Source organism: Hylaeus volcanicus, chromosome 4, assembly GCF_026283585.1.
Source record: "Hylaeus volcanicus isolate JK05 chromosome 4, UHH_iyHylVolc1.0_haploid, whole genome shotgun sequence".
In the NCBI taxonomy this organism is placed as follows: domain Eukaryota; kingdom Metazoa; phylum Arthropoda; class Insecta; order Hymenoptera; family Colletidae; genus Hylaeus; species Hylaeus volcanicus.
Window position 1 is genome coordinate 20328184 of NC_071979.1, and position 17380 is coordinate 20345563.

Here is a 17380-nt window from a genome sequence, read left to right on the forward strand (position 1 = left end):
TATTCCTCGCGAGCGTCGATCAAAATTTTTCGCCGCGGATTTTCGTTTATTTTTATACAAAAAGAAAGAAATATATTGTTTGTATGAAATTCTTTATGTTGTTATATTATAATCTGAACGAAAATTGATATCTAGAGCCTTCTAACATTATTCAAAGTATTACTTAGTGTTAAATTTCATCTAACGGTGCAATTATTGTTACGTCTGCCTTAATCAAGCGAGACACGAAATGTAAATGGGTTATACGGTACAAACCACTTGATCAGCGTAACAGCGTGACGCATTAAATCGCCGCGAGGCGTCACGACGCGGATGAGTAACACACGCTATCGACTCATCGCCGATTCGTTCCTGTTTTGTGCTCGCTAATCCAGCGATTCCTCGAGCAAACCTGTTCCTTTCCCCCCAATTACGTCTAATAAATAATTTGATCAACGACTGTAAGCCGTGCCACGACCCCGACGATATTAAAAATCTGCTTGTAAATCGCGGCAGGAGTTAAAAACGTTCAACGTCCATTGGACTAATCAGCTTTCTGGGACGAACGATTTTTAGCGGCGGTCCCCCCAGCAACCTCCCCGCGGCGGACGAAAAGAAACGGCAATTTTGCGTCAACCTCCTTTTCAGACGCTCATTTTCCTCCTATCTGGGACTTAAAGACATCGGTCGCGGAAGATTTAGTAGAATGTCCGTCCTCTCGACCCGATTAAGAATGACGAACGCGAGCCACGGTGTCTCGACCTCCGAAGGTGCGCACGCGCGCGTCAGCCCGTTCGACCGGATGTGCACCTTGCCGGTGCACTTTCCCCGCGGTTTGCATTTCCATCTCGACGTTCGCCCGATACCGCGAGAGATCCTCTCCGTGGGCCGGTTTCGAGGCCGCGCACTTGAAATTTCGCCGGCGAAACAGCGAAAAAAAGAAACCGTTTCGGAGGTTCCTGGAAGGTTGGAAAGTTGGCGTGATTTCTCTTTTCGCCGAGGATCCGGGAGGATTTTCGGCCTTGCTTCCTTCGCGATTCCAGTCCAGTCGGAACGTGGACTGCGTACGTTCCACGCCCAATCCGCCACTTCATTGGGCAAAAATTGCCGAAAGGATCTTTCTCAAACGCTTACGTTTCACCTTTGTTCATTGCTCGGATTTCGGACGAAAGTATTCGTCGATTTTTTTGAATGAACCGTTAATTAAAGTCTAGAGAACTGATTGAGTTCGCTGTTTAAAGATTTATAGATTTGAATTTGTTGCTATTTACGATACAATCATATCTAAGTTAAGAAACTAATTTGATATCGTAAGATTTGAACGCTGAGGAGTCGATTAATAGCCCTGGTAAGCCTCATACTCTGTTTATAAATTTCCGAGATTTTTAAATATTTTCATCTCCGTTGATTGTTGAGATGAGGTTCCGATATTTTTACATTCCAAAGGGGCTGACTCCTAGATAACGCCATAAAAATTTCAGATCGATCGGGATGCTGGTCTCCGTGCAATAAAATCACAAATGCTAGTCGGTTGAACAAGCGCTCCGGTGACTTCAACGGGCGATTATGCGGGCTCTATCTCTGTGATTTCTATCGACCGAACTGTTTAACGCGTCCATCGCCATGTCATCCACATGACAGGGCATTTTACCATGGAACTAAATAAGATCATTTTGAAGGTAATATGTTAAAGACAATAAATCTGGTTAGGATTCATGAATTTCGATAACGTTATAAAAATAAACACTACGACAAGCGTTACATTGTACAGATCTTAATTGTCCCAAAACAAAATTTTGATCATCACAGAAAGGTTTACAAATATTTACGTGGCGATCAATGCGTTAACATCTCGGAAACTATGTTAAACTCAAACTTTGAAAAATTAATATATAAAATATGAATGAAAACTATAAACTCGTTCAAGTAATCACATCGAAAATTTATACTTAACATAATTTACCCTGAGATAATCAGATACTTGATGATCGTTCTTCGACTCGAAAATTTAATCAATGACCACAATTAGTGAACAATCGGTTAAATAACCACTAATCATGGTCAACAATCAACGAATACTGAAACACAGCGCTGCAAATTACAAATCAACTCTACGATAGTTAATTACTCCTAGAATTGTGAGTAATCATTACAGAGGCAATTACTGCCATACTCACCACACGGATCGAACTGTCCCCAAGATAGAAACGTCCTCGATGCCTAGCGTCACCTATCCTAGGAAGCGCAGGGAAGTGGTCAATGAAGCGCAGTACCTTTCGTCTTTATAAAAAGTTGTATTTAACTGTTGAAACTCGGTGTTACAAAGGTTCAGTGAGCATTTCGAAGGAGTTTAAGTCGTACTGGACTAGATGGTCTTCAGCTGCGATTGAGGTGTTAGGGCGGGGATTGACGTTGTACCATGGTGCGTGCGCCGTAAGCCGCGGCAACTATTGCCGCGCTTGACTAGCCTCTATGTTTTGATTTCCGACGTCGTTTGCTTGTTCCATACTATTCGTACACGCATACCTCGGCGATTACCGTATTATTTACATCGGGCAGCGGGATCGCCCGCTTACTATCAAAGGAGTGATAAATAAACAATAAATACGCCCTTCCAGTTGCGGGCGCGGGAGCGTCTAGGGAAATATCTCCATCGATCTACATGTTATCGAAGCATGTTTAAACAGAAACGGGCAAAATTTCATTGGAACAATAAATAACGAATGCGGCCAAAGTATAATAGTGTATACGTGGCGTTCAGTCGATCGAAAAATTCGCATTTGCTTGCTGTGAAGTGTTTCATTGCAGAGTTCGAATTCAAAAATATTTTATATATTAAAATTTTTAAATAGTTTTTTCCCCACTCGAAACTTTTACCTAGATAATTTTGCCCGTGTCCTGTGGATCGACGAGAGGAGGAAGAGACAAGTGGAAGGGCAGGGAAAGGGTGAAAAGGGAAGGATGAAACGAAGGAAGAGTCAATTTCGTAGGGAATTAGTGATGGTAGCCAGAGTAGGCTTGGCTCTGTGCGTATCCGTGACCGTCGTCCCATGACGATCCACCCGAAGACCAACCACCCGATGAAACTGGGGCTGACCATCCCCCGGAAGCTGGGCCGCTGCTCCACCCGTGGTAAGGGGTGACGTCGTGGTGGCCTCCCTTAGCCCAGAGAGCCTTCAAGCCAATGAAAGCGGAGATGGCCAGTGAAATAAGGGATACGAAGATGGCCTTTTTGGCGATGAAGCCTGTGACGAAGTATGCCAAGGTGGCCAGGGCTCCAATTTTCGCTTTCGCCGCGAGCAAGAGGGGCAGGAGCTGCTTCAGCTGCTTCTTCTTGCCTCGACCTGGAAATATCGTCGAGTGGGGTTAGAGTTCGTCATTTCTCTGAATGTTCAGTCTTTCGGTTTGGTTGTTCATGAATTCGAAATTAAACTTCACGATGGACCCTAATTGACATCAAGGTGTGTGGTGCGAGTAATTCAGATAGGTGGATCGTAGAGTCAAACAGACTACTTTAGAATTATCTGCAATAGCCTCTATCGATCTCGTGTGAAACCATTTAAATGGATTAACTTTTTATAGGTCACTGGTACTAGTTATTACCACCAAGAGAGGGGCGGTTATTTTCTATTTTTAAGTTTATGGCGTAGATACATAAATGGATTATGATAACAAAAAAGTGAAAAAAAATGCCATAGGAGTTCTGCTATTAGGTTATATATTAGGTTATCTATTGGGTTGTCCGGAAAGTTGATGCCGATTTTTAGTAGGTGGTACATGTCTGAAAACAAATAACATGTGTGCACCCCTTAAAAGGTGGAAAGGTTGTGAAACAATATGATTTAAAATTTTGATAAAATTGAAATGTGCCTTTGAATTTGTATTAAAAATTAGCGCGAACTTTCTGGACAACCTAATCTATCTAGAACATTGTTCACAGAATGGTACAAAACATGATTCAAGGTTTACCTTCGACGACTAAGTCTACAGCCTCTCGGACCTCTTCAGGCGCGGAGTCACTAAAGGCACGTGCAGTGGTTCCTATCTTTTCGATGATAGGAGTGAAGTTAATCTGTGAAGGAATAATGATATAGTAATTAGAATCATTGGTTGAACGTAAAAATATTAATCGAGAATTTCACTCCAAGCACATGGGTCATCTTGACCTTATTGATTTCTAATATAGCGAAGGAAAAGACTCCATTAAAGAATCGTGCAAGACATTACAGAAATTTTATAAAAAAAAATACAAAGTAACCAATTCTACCGCCATAAAGGGACCGATATAATTCTTCGACATCCAAGTATCAATCAAATTTCAAAACTCAAAATGACGCAAGGATATACTATAACCCGTCAAAAATTGCTCTCTATCGCGCTTAACAGCTCCATTTACCCTGAGACTGCGTCCAGTGAGGAACTCGCCGGCACCCTCGCTCACGAAATTCACAAGGGCGTCCTGCCTGTCCGAGACACTGTTAGCCGCGTCGATCTCCTGGTCGTAGATCAATTCCTTGCCAGTCCTGGATCCTCTCGTCTGAGCGTCCGCGCTCTTCACCAGGCTAACACCACTGAAGATCTCGAAGCTGTCCTTGTCGAAGAACTCCTTGGCCCTCCTGTACAGGTTCTTCTGCACGCAGGAGATGCTGTCCTTCTCCAGGCAATTGTCCATGGTCTGTCCGCGGGCCAGAGCCATGGCGGACAGTAGCACAAACGCGTACAACTTCATGACGATTTCACCAGACAGACGCTGTTAGAACAGAACTTGTGACTCCGTGTCCGCGGTAGATGCGAAAGAAACGTGAACGTGCTCGGTAAGATGATGGCCGCCCTTTTCCGAAACCAGTCCCGTCCGTAGTGAAATTTCGTGTGGTCCATCGTACAATCTCTTTAGCTTATATTTGGCGGGCCCCTCCTCTACCGTCCGGCAGCGTGGTCGCCCCACCTCGACTCTTTTTTCTTCCTATTTGCCTTGCATGAGTGTCGTCACCGATGCTTCGTCGTCGGTCGTCGCGGGCACGTCCGAGCCTGCCTGACCGACGAAAGTATTTGCCCCGACGGACGCGTATAGGTGTTTCAACGTGTTGGACAGCCAGCACACCTCCCATCGCGACCTGCGACCTGTCTACAACGGGGACCGGCCTCGGGCGAGAAATCTTCTCTTCCGTTGTTCCCTTTTATCTTTCACCTAGGAAGTTTCCACGACCGCGTCCTCTGGACGTGGGACTGGCGTGGTCCGTTCTGTTAGTAACACGAGTTCGAGAAGGTTTTCGTAGGAAGAAAAATACGATTTGTGGAAAGAGATTCTGTTCTTCATTGGAAGGGTATCCATAGAGTCACAGATTGTGCTTTGGCGCTGAGACTGATTCCAGGTGCAGATTTTTAGTGAGTCCTCTTTGTTTAGGGCTTTCATGGGGAATTTTTGAAAGAGAAAGCGTGAGGTGAATCGTTTTCGAGTTTGGCACATGCGGGTTTTGGTATTTTTATGGGTGTCGCCTTAATGGTGATCCTTGTAAGACTTCGAGGAGCGTTCTGTAGTCGCCAATTTCATTCCTATATGAATTCGATATGAAATTCTGTCAATTCCATAGCTATTCTTATAAAAGTAGAATGAAAATAGAGAGAATGGCTTTATTAATTTTTTTTTGCGATTCCTTGGACTCCGCATGAATGTAAATAACGCTGACTATTTTCCCGGGTAGGCCTAGGATTTATGAAAATGATCTGGAGACCCTCCAACTGGCAGGATGGCATGCAAAGCAGAATCTAAATAGAGTATTTCAGTCGTCGGTCGGTGCACTGCGTTTTCTCTGGACACTCTGCAAACACTACGAAGCCTCCTTGACCAATTATCGAGCATCCTCCAATTAATGGCGCCGAGAGAGCGGTAAATCGTGTTCGGGATAACAGTACTAAACGCTAGAGATAAGAACCAGGCGTAAGTAGGAAGTAGACTTTGGAAGGGGATCGACGAACCTAGTGCAGGAAACTGTGAGGAATGGCCCCCTGAGAAATCAGATAAATCAAATAATTTTTAAATGAAGAGAAAGACTCGCTATTTCCTCTCTAAAAAATATTCCATTGATCAACCTAGAAAAATACACACCTAAAAAAATATTTTCTCATCCCTCAAGGTATGTATAAAGAATACATAAACCGTAAACTCGAGTCACACGATTCGTTTCCTCGGAATTAATTCCCAAAGGCAATTCGACCACAGAATGGTCCCGCGAAAAGTCTCAATTCCGTTCGCAATTTCCACGAGGGTTGGTAGGGAGGGCAGAAATCGCCATACTCTCTCCTGGCCAGCGAACAGGATCGTCATGAATGAAAGAAAACTGGTATAGATCAGGTTCAAACATCCCGGATCCGACCTTCATCGGGCCCCACACGCGGACACCACTTTCTACTCTGACCCCGCGCACTGACTCTCACGATAACGCCTCTTGTCGTTTTCGTTTCGCTCGGAGCGGTTACAAAGAACGACCCGGTGGAATTTCGGTTGCGAAATCTCCGCGTGTGTAGGTGCCACCCGTGCGGTGGAATTTCGTTCCCCGCCATTCGAAATTCCAGTGTCGTCGCGAACATCGCCACCGACACCCGTGACTCTCCTCGACAATGAGACGTTACCTGTGCTCCAGGAAAAAACATCACGCGCGAACGATCTCGGGGGAACTTTACGATCGCCCGATATTCGGGGTCGATGTATCGGTATCCTCTGAGAAATCCACCGATCGATGCCACGTGGGAGAAACTCTCGTGATTTTGGAAACTATTGACCCCTTGGAGAGAGGAACTGTGCGATACGTGGACACCGATTTGTCGCGGCGTTCTAGGTCAGTGGATTAGAAGAGCACTTTTTCAACTGTTTTAGAGAGATCTTAGGGTTATCGAATCTATGGGGGCTGGTGAGTTTCGTGGTTTCGTTAAGCATGATGGCGATAATTTAGAATCGTGTTCTCTTTTCGCAAGAAGGAATTATCGATACAGATAAGCTGGTATAGAATGCACGATTTAGAATTATATAAATTCATGCTTGATTCTAATGATACATTAACATAATTGAAGCATTTCAAAGAGAGCCTTCCGAATTCCTAAATATTCTAACCCTTAAATGCTCTAAGTTTCGAATTTGATACTGGACTTTTAAATTGAACTGTACACTTGCAATTTGTATGCTTTTAATATTTGGCTTTATGTATGTTACCATTGCATGATGCTCATTTGAAGAAAAGTTAAAGAAATAAACGTCAGCTGTCGACATTGTTCAAATAATAAATACATTGGTATTTTTTTAAATGTAATTTGGCAAATCAGGCTTCCAAGGGTTAAAGGATTAAATCTTACACACTCTTTCCTACACGCAAGCTATTTAACTCAAAATAAAATTGACCACACGAAATTCTAGTAGCACTCGGAACTCTTCGAAACGGTATTTTACCCCATCTTTCGGTATGTACATATAATCGAATATGGAAAAATATATGCGATGCATATAGACAGTATCTTCTCGCGCAGGGGAATGAGGAGTTGTTAGTCAAACAGTCTCGTGGTTCTCAGGAAAGACGGCCTCGATTTCCCGAGAACGGGAGACAAAGGATTCCACGTAACCTCAGCTCGGTTAAGCGAGTTGACATAATCGTCGTGGCGTGGAAAATGTCTGCGGTCACGGACAATGAAAGCCAGCGTGATCGACGCTAATAAGACGGAAGCTACCGCCGTTAATTCGAGCGAGCCGAGTGCCAGGGAGCGGGAAGGGACCCGATGAAAAGGAAATTCGCGCGCAATCTTACGTCAGTGCTCATTCATCCTTTCTCGGCCAGCGTGGCGGAATCCTTTCGTCGATCCTTCACTCCCGTCGGGAGAGCAGCCGAGAGCTCTTAAAAAGTAAAACCGACGTTTCTCCAATGCGCCGAGCGACGCTGCAGACACGCCCAACCTTGATCAGCTGCGCTTAGGATAAGAAAGGAGAGCAATTCGTTCGATGATCGAAATAACTAAATTTCTTTTAATCGAAGGGCTGCAAATTTTGTTTAAATTGTAGCTGGATGTAGTACATATCGTATTAGGGGATGGTTAAGTCATAGGCTTGGTGATTTTGAGTTTGTTTAGAAAATACGTACGTATATATATATATATATATATATATGTAAACATATTTTTCCATAGCAACATTGATATATATTGTTTAAATATACAGGACACGGAGCACGTAACTGAAAAAAACTTCGATCACTCGTTAAATATTGATTTTAACAAAAATTACTATGGAAAAATATGTTGGTATATACGTGCGTAAATACAGCGTTGAATTTTGGCATCTTGACTTCGATGGTCTTTCAATAGAAAGTCCTGTATTTTTTAAACAAATTCGAAACCAGCAAACTTATGACTTAAACTCCACCTGAAATTATGTGTCTAGACCCATACTTCAGTTACATATAAAGTCCTGAAGTCGATAACAAGTTATGATCGATTTGTCTTGATATAGCCTATAAATAGAAATTTAAAAAAGAAAAATATAAATTAAAATTCATGAGTGTACGCATGGTTTAATGATATTTGTGTTGGTCCATGAGGATAAGGGAATCACGAAATTAGGCGTGGCTGAGCCTGCTCGCGCGGATTATGTAAACTTTCACCGCGAGCCGCTCTTATCTAGATCGATTTCGCTGAAGTAAAAACGGAATTGTGTAAATGTAGCGTTAATGAAGAACGAGAAGGAAATTAAGTGGTAGGCAAGCTGGGAAGTCGAACTGGTCTGTTGCTCCTTCCTAAAAAGAGAAGAAAATGAAGGAAGATCTAGATTTATCCGCACGGGACGAAGATCCATCCGTGTGATTTCTTTTCTTTACTAAATATTGGTGTCGATACTGGAAACGAGTCTTGGGTTGCGAGAGGAAGATAAGAAAGGATATAAACCTAATTCTGTAAGAAAACTTGTAATGCGTAATATGAGACCTCTAGGTCCATAGGATGGAGTTCTTTGAGGTCATTTTTAAATCCGATGACTTTCAACACAAGCACTCAGACTTTACTACTTTGTGTGTCAAATTAAATACATCACACAACGGAAACTTGAGGAGATTAGATGACCAAGGAAAAGGAAGATGCAAATTAGCCCACGAAGTATGATCACTTCGTTACCTGTTCTTCAAAAGAAGAAAACGAAAGAAGTGACTCATCTATTCCAAAGGAACAGAGTTAACCGTATATCGAAGATGAAGTTATGTACGAAGTGAATACTCCATAGAAGAAACAGAAACAATAGTCACGTTGAAAAGCACTTTCAGAGCCCCTGACAACAGCTTCGACACAATTGGCAAGAAAGAGAAGCCTGTTACCGAACGGACAAAGCATGGACTGACTCCTTAGGAAGATGTTTGCAGTTCCGATCGGAATTTGCAAAATGGCTGACGGGTTTTCAAGTTCGGAAACGGTGTCAGTAGACCTCGGAAGTTTCTCGTGTTCCGAGATGCGGCCACTTTCAGTTTTAGCGTTAATTCTTGGTTGTCGGACGAGCCACACGCGATAGAACGTACATATTAGGAACATCCTGCGCCGAGGCGTTCGAGCCGACCTCTATTCACGGTCGCGCAGACCCGGACGAGTCGCGAAGTGAAATGTGAAATTATGGAAAATATGTTTTCGAGCGGTTCATGAATGGCTCGCGTGGCCTACAAACTTTTACCTTTTATGCAGATGCTTGCTTCGGACCACTGGCAATACTCTCCTCCATCATTGTTCTGTCCTATCTCATTATGGATCCTATTACAAAATTATACATTCATTCTCAAAGTAAAGGAAATTCTTCTTAAACGTTGACAGATGAAATAGATATAATATTTACACGATAGATTCGAAAAGAAATAGAAATAGTTCCTCTTAAATCATCAATCTTATACAAAATAAATATTTGTCTTTATTCTAGAATTTTGTATATATATATACACTTGCAATAAATTATAACAGACATTGTCCACTTCAATGTATTCATTTGTGTCGAAGTGAAATAGATATAATATTTACACGATAGATTCGAACAGAAATAGAAATAGTTCCAAATTGGAAAATGAATAGAAATGAATTGAAACATGTCCCATTAAAACAGATCTTGGAAAAGTGTGACTCACTCGCTTTCTTCTTCCATTTCCCTCTGAAGACATTCCGTGCAGAAATGAATGATAAAGGGACGCCGATTATAAGCGGAATTAACATTTTTTTCTACTCATCGCGTTTAGCATACCGCGTTTCACTCGTAACCAGAGAAACGTCCGGTTACATACGTCCACTAATGGCAGCGTATCTTAACCCAGAACGCAGCTCGCACGCAAGATTTCTTGCAAATTCCCTGTGATTTCGTCGTCATCGCGAAACGTTCGCGGACCATAAGTTCCCCCTCGTGAAATCACGAGTTTCGACGAGAAAGTACCAACGGTCGCGCGCGCGCGCGAAGTCGGTCAATAAAGTATAGTGTTTACTCTACAATGACGCTGACATTTTTCCGCCTACGACAGGGAAAATGGTGATCGACTCCGCGTCGCTGTCGATGGTGAAAATCTGATCCAAGTCGTATCGATATTGGGTCAAGGATATCGAACTTTATGGCTTTTTTATGTTTTAGAAGCTTATTTTATTTTACTATTACTCTACATCTATGAAGTCTAATAAAAAAGACATAATTACTATGTGAATAGTAATTATGATTTAAAAGGTACATAAAATAATAAGAAAGTTAAAGAAAATAAAGGATGACCTGCACAGGACTATGCAAACTCTTCATATTTTTGTCGACATCTTTGGAACCATAAGAGACGTTATAAATTTTGACATAAAGTGTCACAGTTTCCAATGATTTATTACATTGTTACACCAGATTTAAAAAAAGATTTGCGACAAATGAGTCGCCACAGAAAGACTGTTCGTCTTCGTCTCGTCCTATGCTGACGGTTTTATCAAAATCGATGCTCTGCATTCGTTTACGTCCTCCCCAAACGACAGGACGACGAACGATATGGCGATTAAATTTTTATAGCGCCGTAAACTCGGTTGCGTTCGCCTGGCGTCACCTGCATCGCCGAGGAAAAACGAAAGTTAGATCGTTTTCGTGAATGGACCCGGTGTAAAATGATGCCTGTAACTCCAGAGCGTCTTCCAGACACATTTCCAGGTGATGGGATGCTCCAGACAGGCAGATTTCTACTTTTCGAAATTCCAGACGACGCTCCATGGGTCTCAATGGCGCAAATATGGCGCCCATATTTTAATAACTATAAGAAAATGTGAGTAATAATTGAGCCGTTCATTGCACAAATCGATTAACTCCGAATGCCCTTCGAAGTAAATTATGTATTATTCAATAGCCAAACAAATGTTGTTGTTCAATGGTGTTAATCTTTATTACCCAAGAAAGTTATTATAAATATAAAAGTTGATGACTATAACAGGGACTTTGACGCTGAAATTTAAGATTTTCAAAAAGTGGAGTTAATCGATTTGTGCAGTGAACGGTCCAATTGGGAAATAAATATTGTATGGTTTCGATGGTCACATACTTCACTGTGATTAGTTTTCTTGTTGGTAAATGCATGAATGTATGCAAAATTAATTTTTTTAAGCAGAATTGATCATTGTTTCATACATTAGTAGATACAGTTTATCATTTCTTATGTAAAAGTGCTAACTATTATTTTATTTACGATAAATGATAACTTCGATGAAAAGTATTTCAGTTGAATCCTGTTCAGTTCAAAGATGGCCACGCGATGCATTCTTCGATTTGATTAATCACGCGTAAGAATATAATTCCCATTTAAAAAATTGGAGACGATCTTAATATTCCAAGGAATGCAAATGAGAAGAGAAAATCGACTAGAAAATCAAATGACTGGCCCACTTCAGACCGTACATCACGGAGGGAAATTTACGCTTTTCGAAATTCCAGAGGATGATAGGTCGTCGATTGCAACATACGATGGTATCGAACGCCTCCGTCGATCGCCACCTCTCGAGCTCGTCGTTCGTCTATTAATATCGCGGTTTCTGGCACAGCAGAGACGATTCCGTCGCGAGAGGAGTCCGTTACATTCCACGGTCATTGCCGATCGACGGATGGAAAATTTAAAATTCAAATCGACGCCCGTTGGCCGATTTTTAGACGCCAACGTCGAGACCCTCGGTGATCATTCGCTTTACGGCCATTGAAATCACTATACCGATTAATCTCTTCGAACTCACGACACAGATTCAAGCTACGTGATTCTCCCATTTTGAATTTTAGAATCTTTATATCAGATTTCCTATTCGAGGCCCTAAAAATTCTTCGACGCCAATTTCCACACGAATCTAATAACTTCGTAAGTAGGTCGTACCGAACCCTCCATGTTGAATTTTTGTACAGTGTTATTATCAGTTTTATATATACAACTGAAAGAAATTTGAATGTATGGAAGCATTCTCTAGAAGGAAAAGTCTGGAGTTGCATTCATCTCCTCGAAATTAATTTTCTATGCAGATTATTCGGAGGTACTTCGAGTCCCTTCGGCGAACAAGGGGTTTATTCGTTATTCAAAATTTGTTATCTGCATAAGAATTTTGCCCATCTCCGACTGCATCCGCGCAGGTTCATCGGCCGGGCGATGCGCCTGCGCGGAAGTCGCGCGGCGATCTGAGCCAATTTCGAGCGGGATCTTCCCGTTTTATGATATTCCAAACGTAAAAAAGGAAGTGGTTGGAATGTGTGCCAGTGGGTCTTACCCCCTCCAGGCTCGACTGGACGAGAGGAGCGGTGAACGGGCCCAGATCGAGGAACACGGTGGGGGTAAGATGGCTCGAGTGGTGGGGGTCAGTGACAGGAAAAGGTGCATAGAAAGACCCCAAAGCCCAAAGCTTTCTTGGCCGTGTCTTTCTTCCGCGAGAAAGACTCGCGCGAATTAGCTCAATGGCGAGAGGTTTCCATGGAGCAGAATCATTTGATACTAATCGATACGTTTAAAGGACGATAAACAGATATACGAAAGGTCATATAAGGGTTTTTATATTAATCTGAATCTTACTTTTCGAACGTTAAAACTTAAATGGACAAGTATCCTAATAACCATGTATTTGAATAATCATACTTCTAAAGTCTCGTATATTTGATTAGTCAGATATATTCAACCAACCACAAGTTCGAGTAGTCAAATATTTAAATAGTCGTGTATTTGATTAGTCAATTATTCAGACAGGAGGATACTTGTATAATCAAATATTTATACATCAAGCAGTTATATATTTGTAAAGTCAAATGTTTGATGAATCAATTATACGAACGGAACAGAAATGGTCAGATATTCGAATAAAATTTAGTCAGCTCCAGGTTTGTATTCGTAGGATATTCCAGAGCAGAAAAATGCAACAAGTAGTCCTAGTCCCACTGCCGTCACGGATATCCGTTGACGGGCAGACGGTGGCCGACAAAGTTGCACTTTTTGCCGTTTCACGGTTGTTAATCCGTTCGATTAGGAGAGATACGCAGTCGCTTAATCGCTCGCTTCGGAAACGATCGAGCGAGGAGGATATGCAACGCACGACGCCAGACGACTCGTTGGCACACTTTCCTCGTTGGCGCGATTCGTTGTTCGATTTTCCTCCGCTTGGGGATCGCGATTAATCGATCACGCTCCCATCCGGTCCATCGCCGATATACGATCCTCGGTAAACGGCACAATTATCAACGAAATTATTTTATACGAATTCTTGTTTCCTAGAAAAAGTTAGTGGACGTATCACTCGACGCAAGCAAATCCCTCGAGCATCCCATTTCTGTCCACTTCGGTCGCAATAAATGGAACACTCAGCCCTTAAATCAACGATATTACATCCTTTTTATTCGTCTTGCGTAATAAATAAATGAGTAAATACAAAAATAATGGAGGATGAGTGTAGAGAATGAAGTAATAAATAAGACGTTCGAACGTGCGTGTACTTTGGTTTCTTCAGCGTCCAGTTCAGTCCAGTCCACAGGTTCCAGGTACGGTCGTCGAGGGTTCAAGTTTGTCCCATATCGCAGCTTCGCGCGATGCGTCGTCACTTTCTACAGTCGTCCAAGTACGTCAACGTCATCGTCATCGTTACTGTCACCGTCAGAACGTGTCCTGTCATGTTAACCCTCTATTGCGTAACGTACTAAATTGGGCCACTCGGTACAAACAATTTCTGCTAACGTTCACACAGTGAACTTTACAGGGAAACCTGATAGTTCCGCGGAGTCGACCACCGTTTAACTCGGACATCAATTAATCCATGAATTAATCAACGTCCAAGGACATGCAAGTAAATTCGTGGATATATAAATCCGATATCGGATATAATATCCGAACAATAATTTCTTTGTCGAGAGATAAAATAAAATTCGTGCAATGGAGGGTTAGGTGAAGAGTCCCCACTCGAGTCAGTTTGTCAGAAGTGGATGATTCACGAGGAGCCAACGGCTTGGGCGCATCAGGACATTTTCATGTCGTTGTACAGGTGCGCGTATCCTCTGTACGGCAAATCGTGGTCCTCCTCCCCTAGAGACCTCTTCTTGCGATAATGGTGGTGGCCGACATCCTGAGCGTAGACCACGTGGTGCCCACCGCCGCTATCGTGGCCACTCGTCAGCTTCTTCACGGCGACGATCAACGAGAGCATCAGCGCCAATGCCGACACCATCAACGCCTTCATGGCTAGCAGACCCAGCGCCCCGAATCCCAGCGCCGCCATCATCTTACCTGAAAATCAGTCGATAGGTATATTAGTTTGGGATTTCAACCCTTAAAGTCATGGACGCCATATTTAATGGGTGATAGCGTAAATATGAATAATTATTAAATATAATACGTTGAGAGACAGTGACTAAAACTTTAGTTCTCATGTTTACTGTGATTGTAATCTGTAACATAATTGATATATATCCGTAGAATACATATGAATAAATACAGCAAAAATTATTTTAACCCTTTCAGACGTGAACTATTTTTTTTCTCGTAATATTGTCATTTAATTTTCAGGGTTAACTTGTACTAAAGTTAGCATGGAAAAAATACAAAAAATCTTAATTGCGTCGGTTTTTTAGAAGCTAAGTCTGAAAGGTTTATACTTATTCAAGGGGAATACAAACAACAGATCAAAGAAATCTCACCCATCATCATCGCCAGAATGAGTATTCCGTTATTTCCGCCCTTCTTGCCGCCACCACCGCCTCCGCCGCCGCCGCCTCCTCCAAGACCGCCATATCCCCCGCCTCCACGACCCCTGCCTGAAAACAGAACCGCCCTGATTACACGAAGCCCAATCACCCCGAGTCACCCAAGTAAATCTTCAATGAACCTTGCTCGGTAGGTAGACTCTCCTGCAGGGCGCTCTCGATGTTCTGCGGCAGTAGGCTGGGCAGCTTAATTCTAAGCTCCCGTCCCTCCAAGAATTGCACCAACGACCCCATGCCGCCGAAACCCTTCATGAGCTTTCCTTTCCTGGTAGGTCCGCCTCCAGGTACCTCGACCAAGCTGACACCGTCGAAAATCTCGATATTCGACTCCTTGTTGGTCTTCTCCAGGACCTGTTGCACGATCTTCCTGACGATCCTCATCCCGTAGCAGGACACGGACATGTTTTTCGCGTCCGTGCCCGAGCAACTGCTGGAAATTCCGGTCCACGGATCCTTGGTGTCGTTGACGTCCACGGAACGGACCCTCTGAACGGTAGCCATCATGCAGATCACCGTCAGGCACAGCGCCAACAAACGACGTTCCCCTAACCTCGGGCTACTCCCTGACCAATCCATCGTCACGGGTCTATCTGAACCACGGCTCGTTTATTCCTCGTTCTATACGGCACAGGTGCTCTACAGCGAGTTTCCGTACGACACAGGTGCTAATACGTATATACTACACTCGGTGCAACACAAGGTAACCGTGTACTGATCCAGCGGAACCTACGGCGGAGGTCCGAGTGGTGCATCGTGGCTGGCGTCAAATCTCATTTATATAGTTGCACGAGGCGGCCGGTGATTGTGCTATGAAAAAAGCAACGAGAGCATCAGGGGCAGCCAGACCTGCCCAGGCATTCTCTGTTCTTACCATGTGCATTAGCCTGCAATTTTTCGTTCGCTCGGACGATCCTCTCGCGGATTCCTTTAATTCTTGTTTCCAAGGCGTTTCAGAGCGTTACGCCGCGGTTGGCTGCTAGGCCGTCTCCTCGTGCGCCGGACGGCCGATGCCTCGTTCGAGAGACCGTCTCCCTTCATCCTTTCGCGATTTTCCCCTGGTCCGCCGTTGCCTCTCCGTCTTCTCTTATTCTAGATCACTGGATATCAGCGCGCCTCTTGATACGGTTCCGCCCGTCCCGGCTTCCTTTCCCTCTTTCCGCGCTTTAGTGGAGCGGAAGAGAACGTGGCCGATTTCGAAACGTTTTCCAGCGCCTCCCGCGCGTCCTCCCCAAATGCAATTAACCGGGATTAGCGTGTGCGTGGATCGCGATTTCCACGGGATTTTTACGTGTTATTTTTTCCACCGTTTCCAACCGAAGAGAGTAATTTATTCCGCGTGGACGACTGCGCCTAGGAGAGCTTCGCTAGGAATGTCACGCGTGCACGCCCATGCCTCCGGGTTGATCGAGTCGTTCGGTCGTTTCGCGGGGAAAGAAATGGCTTGGAAGAATAAGTGTTTGACAAGGGAGGTGGGGGAGCATTGCAGGTTAGCGAGAGCAAGAGTATTGTCGTCTATGGATCCGCTAGGAGAATGGACCCTGTGATACTTATGGACTCCTCCGGGTGTTTGTCGCTACTTGCTTCTTTGGAATTTGGTGTGACTCGAGCCAATTTGTTTTGGGGCATTTAAAATTTTAGAAGATAGATCGAAACAGTAGATCGTTGATATAACGCATTCAACAGGCTCACTTGTGCTGTTATAGCGAGGGAAGGTAGGGAATTTATTTATCTGTAGTTTTACAGGTGCTGAATGCGATTTTCTAGGCTTCATAGCTTTTTATTGATTGACTACACTGTATAGAGACTTGAAGAAGTAGCATGTGGAAGTAAGTTCTTTTCAGCTGGTTCCGCTATTGACGAGTCCTTTGGAAAATCTAGAACGCCATTCTGGCGTCATAAAATTACTTGGAAAAATGGGTCTCACCAATTAAATAACGATGGCATTAATGAACTCATTAGCAAGCCTTGCCATAAGTGCAACAGGATTTTAATCGATTCTGTGCGATGAATCAATACTTCAACAGCGACTGTCTTGCAAGAAACAAAAAGATGAAGTAAAAGCAGAACTCGATCGATTTCACTTCATCGCTGGGACTTTCTTCGACCCATTTTCGATATTTTTCTGACCAAAACTAGTAACACATTCTATTAAACGAAACTTTTCACTGTTGAACA

The 17380-nt window shown here is 43.3% G+C and overlaps 2 protein-coding genes across 2 annotated transcripts; both read right to left on the reverse strand.

Moving 5' to 3' along the window:
- Positions 1-2844: 2844 nt before the first annotated feature.
- On the reverse strand, positions 2845-4778 carry LOC128875285 (uncharacterized). The gene is made up of 3 exons (XM_054120742.1): positions 4376-4778; positions 3949-4051; positions 2845-3323 (listed from the first exon to the last, which is right to left on the reverse strand). The coding sequence occupies exons 1-3, from the start codon at positions 4706-4708 to the stop codon at positions 2974-2976; spliced, it is 786 nt and encodes a 261-aa protein (XP_053976717.1). The 5' UTR covers positions 4709-4778; the 3' UTR covers positions 2845-2973.
- Positions 4779-14460: 9682 nt separating this feature from the next.
- On the reverse strand, positions 14461-15781 carry LOC128875430 (uncharacterized). Its single transcript, XM_054121004.1, has 3 exons — positions 15328-15781; positions 15140-15256; positions 14461-14729 (listed from the first exon to the last, which is right to left on the reverse strand). Exons 1-3 carry the CDS (start codon positions 15779-15781, stop codon positions 14461-14463), a joined length of 840 nt encoding a protein of 279 aa, XP_053976979.1.
- Positions 15782-17380: the final 1599 nt, after the last annotated feature.

What these genes read in the sequence shown, in the direction of transcription:
- LOC128875285 (XM_054120742.1), bottom strand. Translation starts at nt 4,708, where the DNA reads ATGAAGTTGTACGCGTTTGTGCTACTGTCCGCCATGGCTCTGGCCCGC. An exon ending in TCACTGGACGCAGTCTCAGG is followed by an intron (nt 4,052 to 4,375) that starts GTAAATGGAGCT and finishes ATTCCTTCACAG; the next exon opens with ATTAACTTCACTCCTATCAT. An exon ending in TGTAGACTTAGTCGTCGAAG is followed by an intron (nt 3,324 to 3,948) that starts GTAAACCTTGAA and finishes CGATATTTCCAG; the next exon opens with GTCGAGGCAAGAAGAAGCAG.
- LOC128875430 (XM_054121004.1), bottom strand. Translation starts at nt 15,781, where the DNA reads ATGGATTGGTCAGGGAGTAGCCCGAGGTTAGGGGAACGTCGTTTGTTG. An exon ending in GAGTCTACCTACCGAGCAAG is followed by an intron (nt 15,257 to 15,327) that starts GTTCATTGAAGA and finishes TTCTGTTTTCAG; the next exon opens with GCAGGGGTCGTGGAGGCGGG. An exon ending in CATTCTGGCGATGATGATGG is followed by an intron (nt 14,730 to 15,139) that starts GTGAGATTTCTT and finishes ACTGATTTTCAG; the next exon opens with GTAAGATGATGGCGGCGCTG.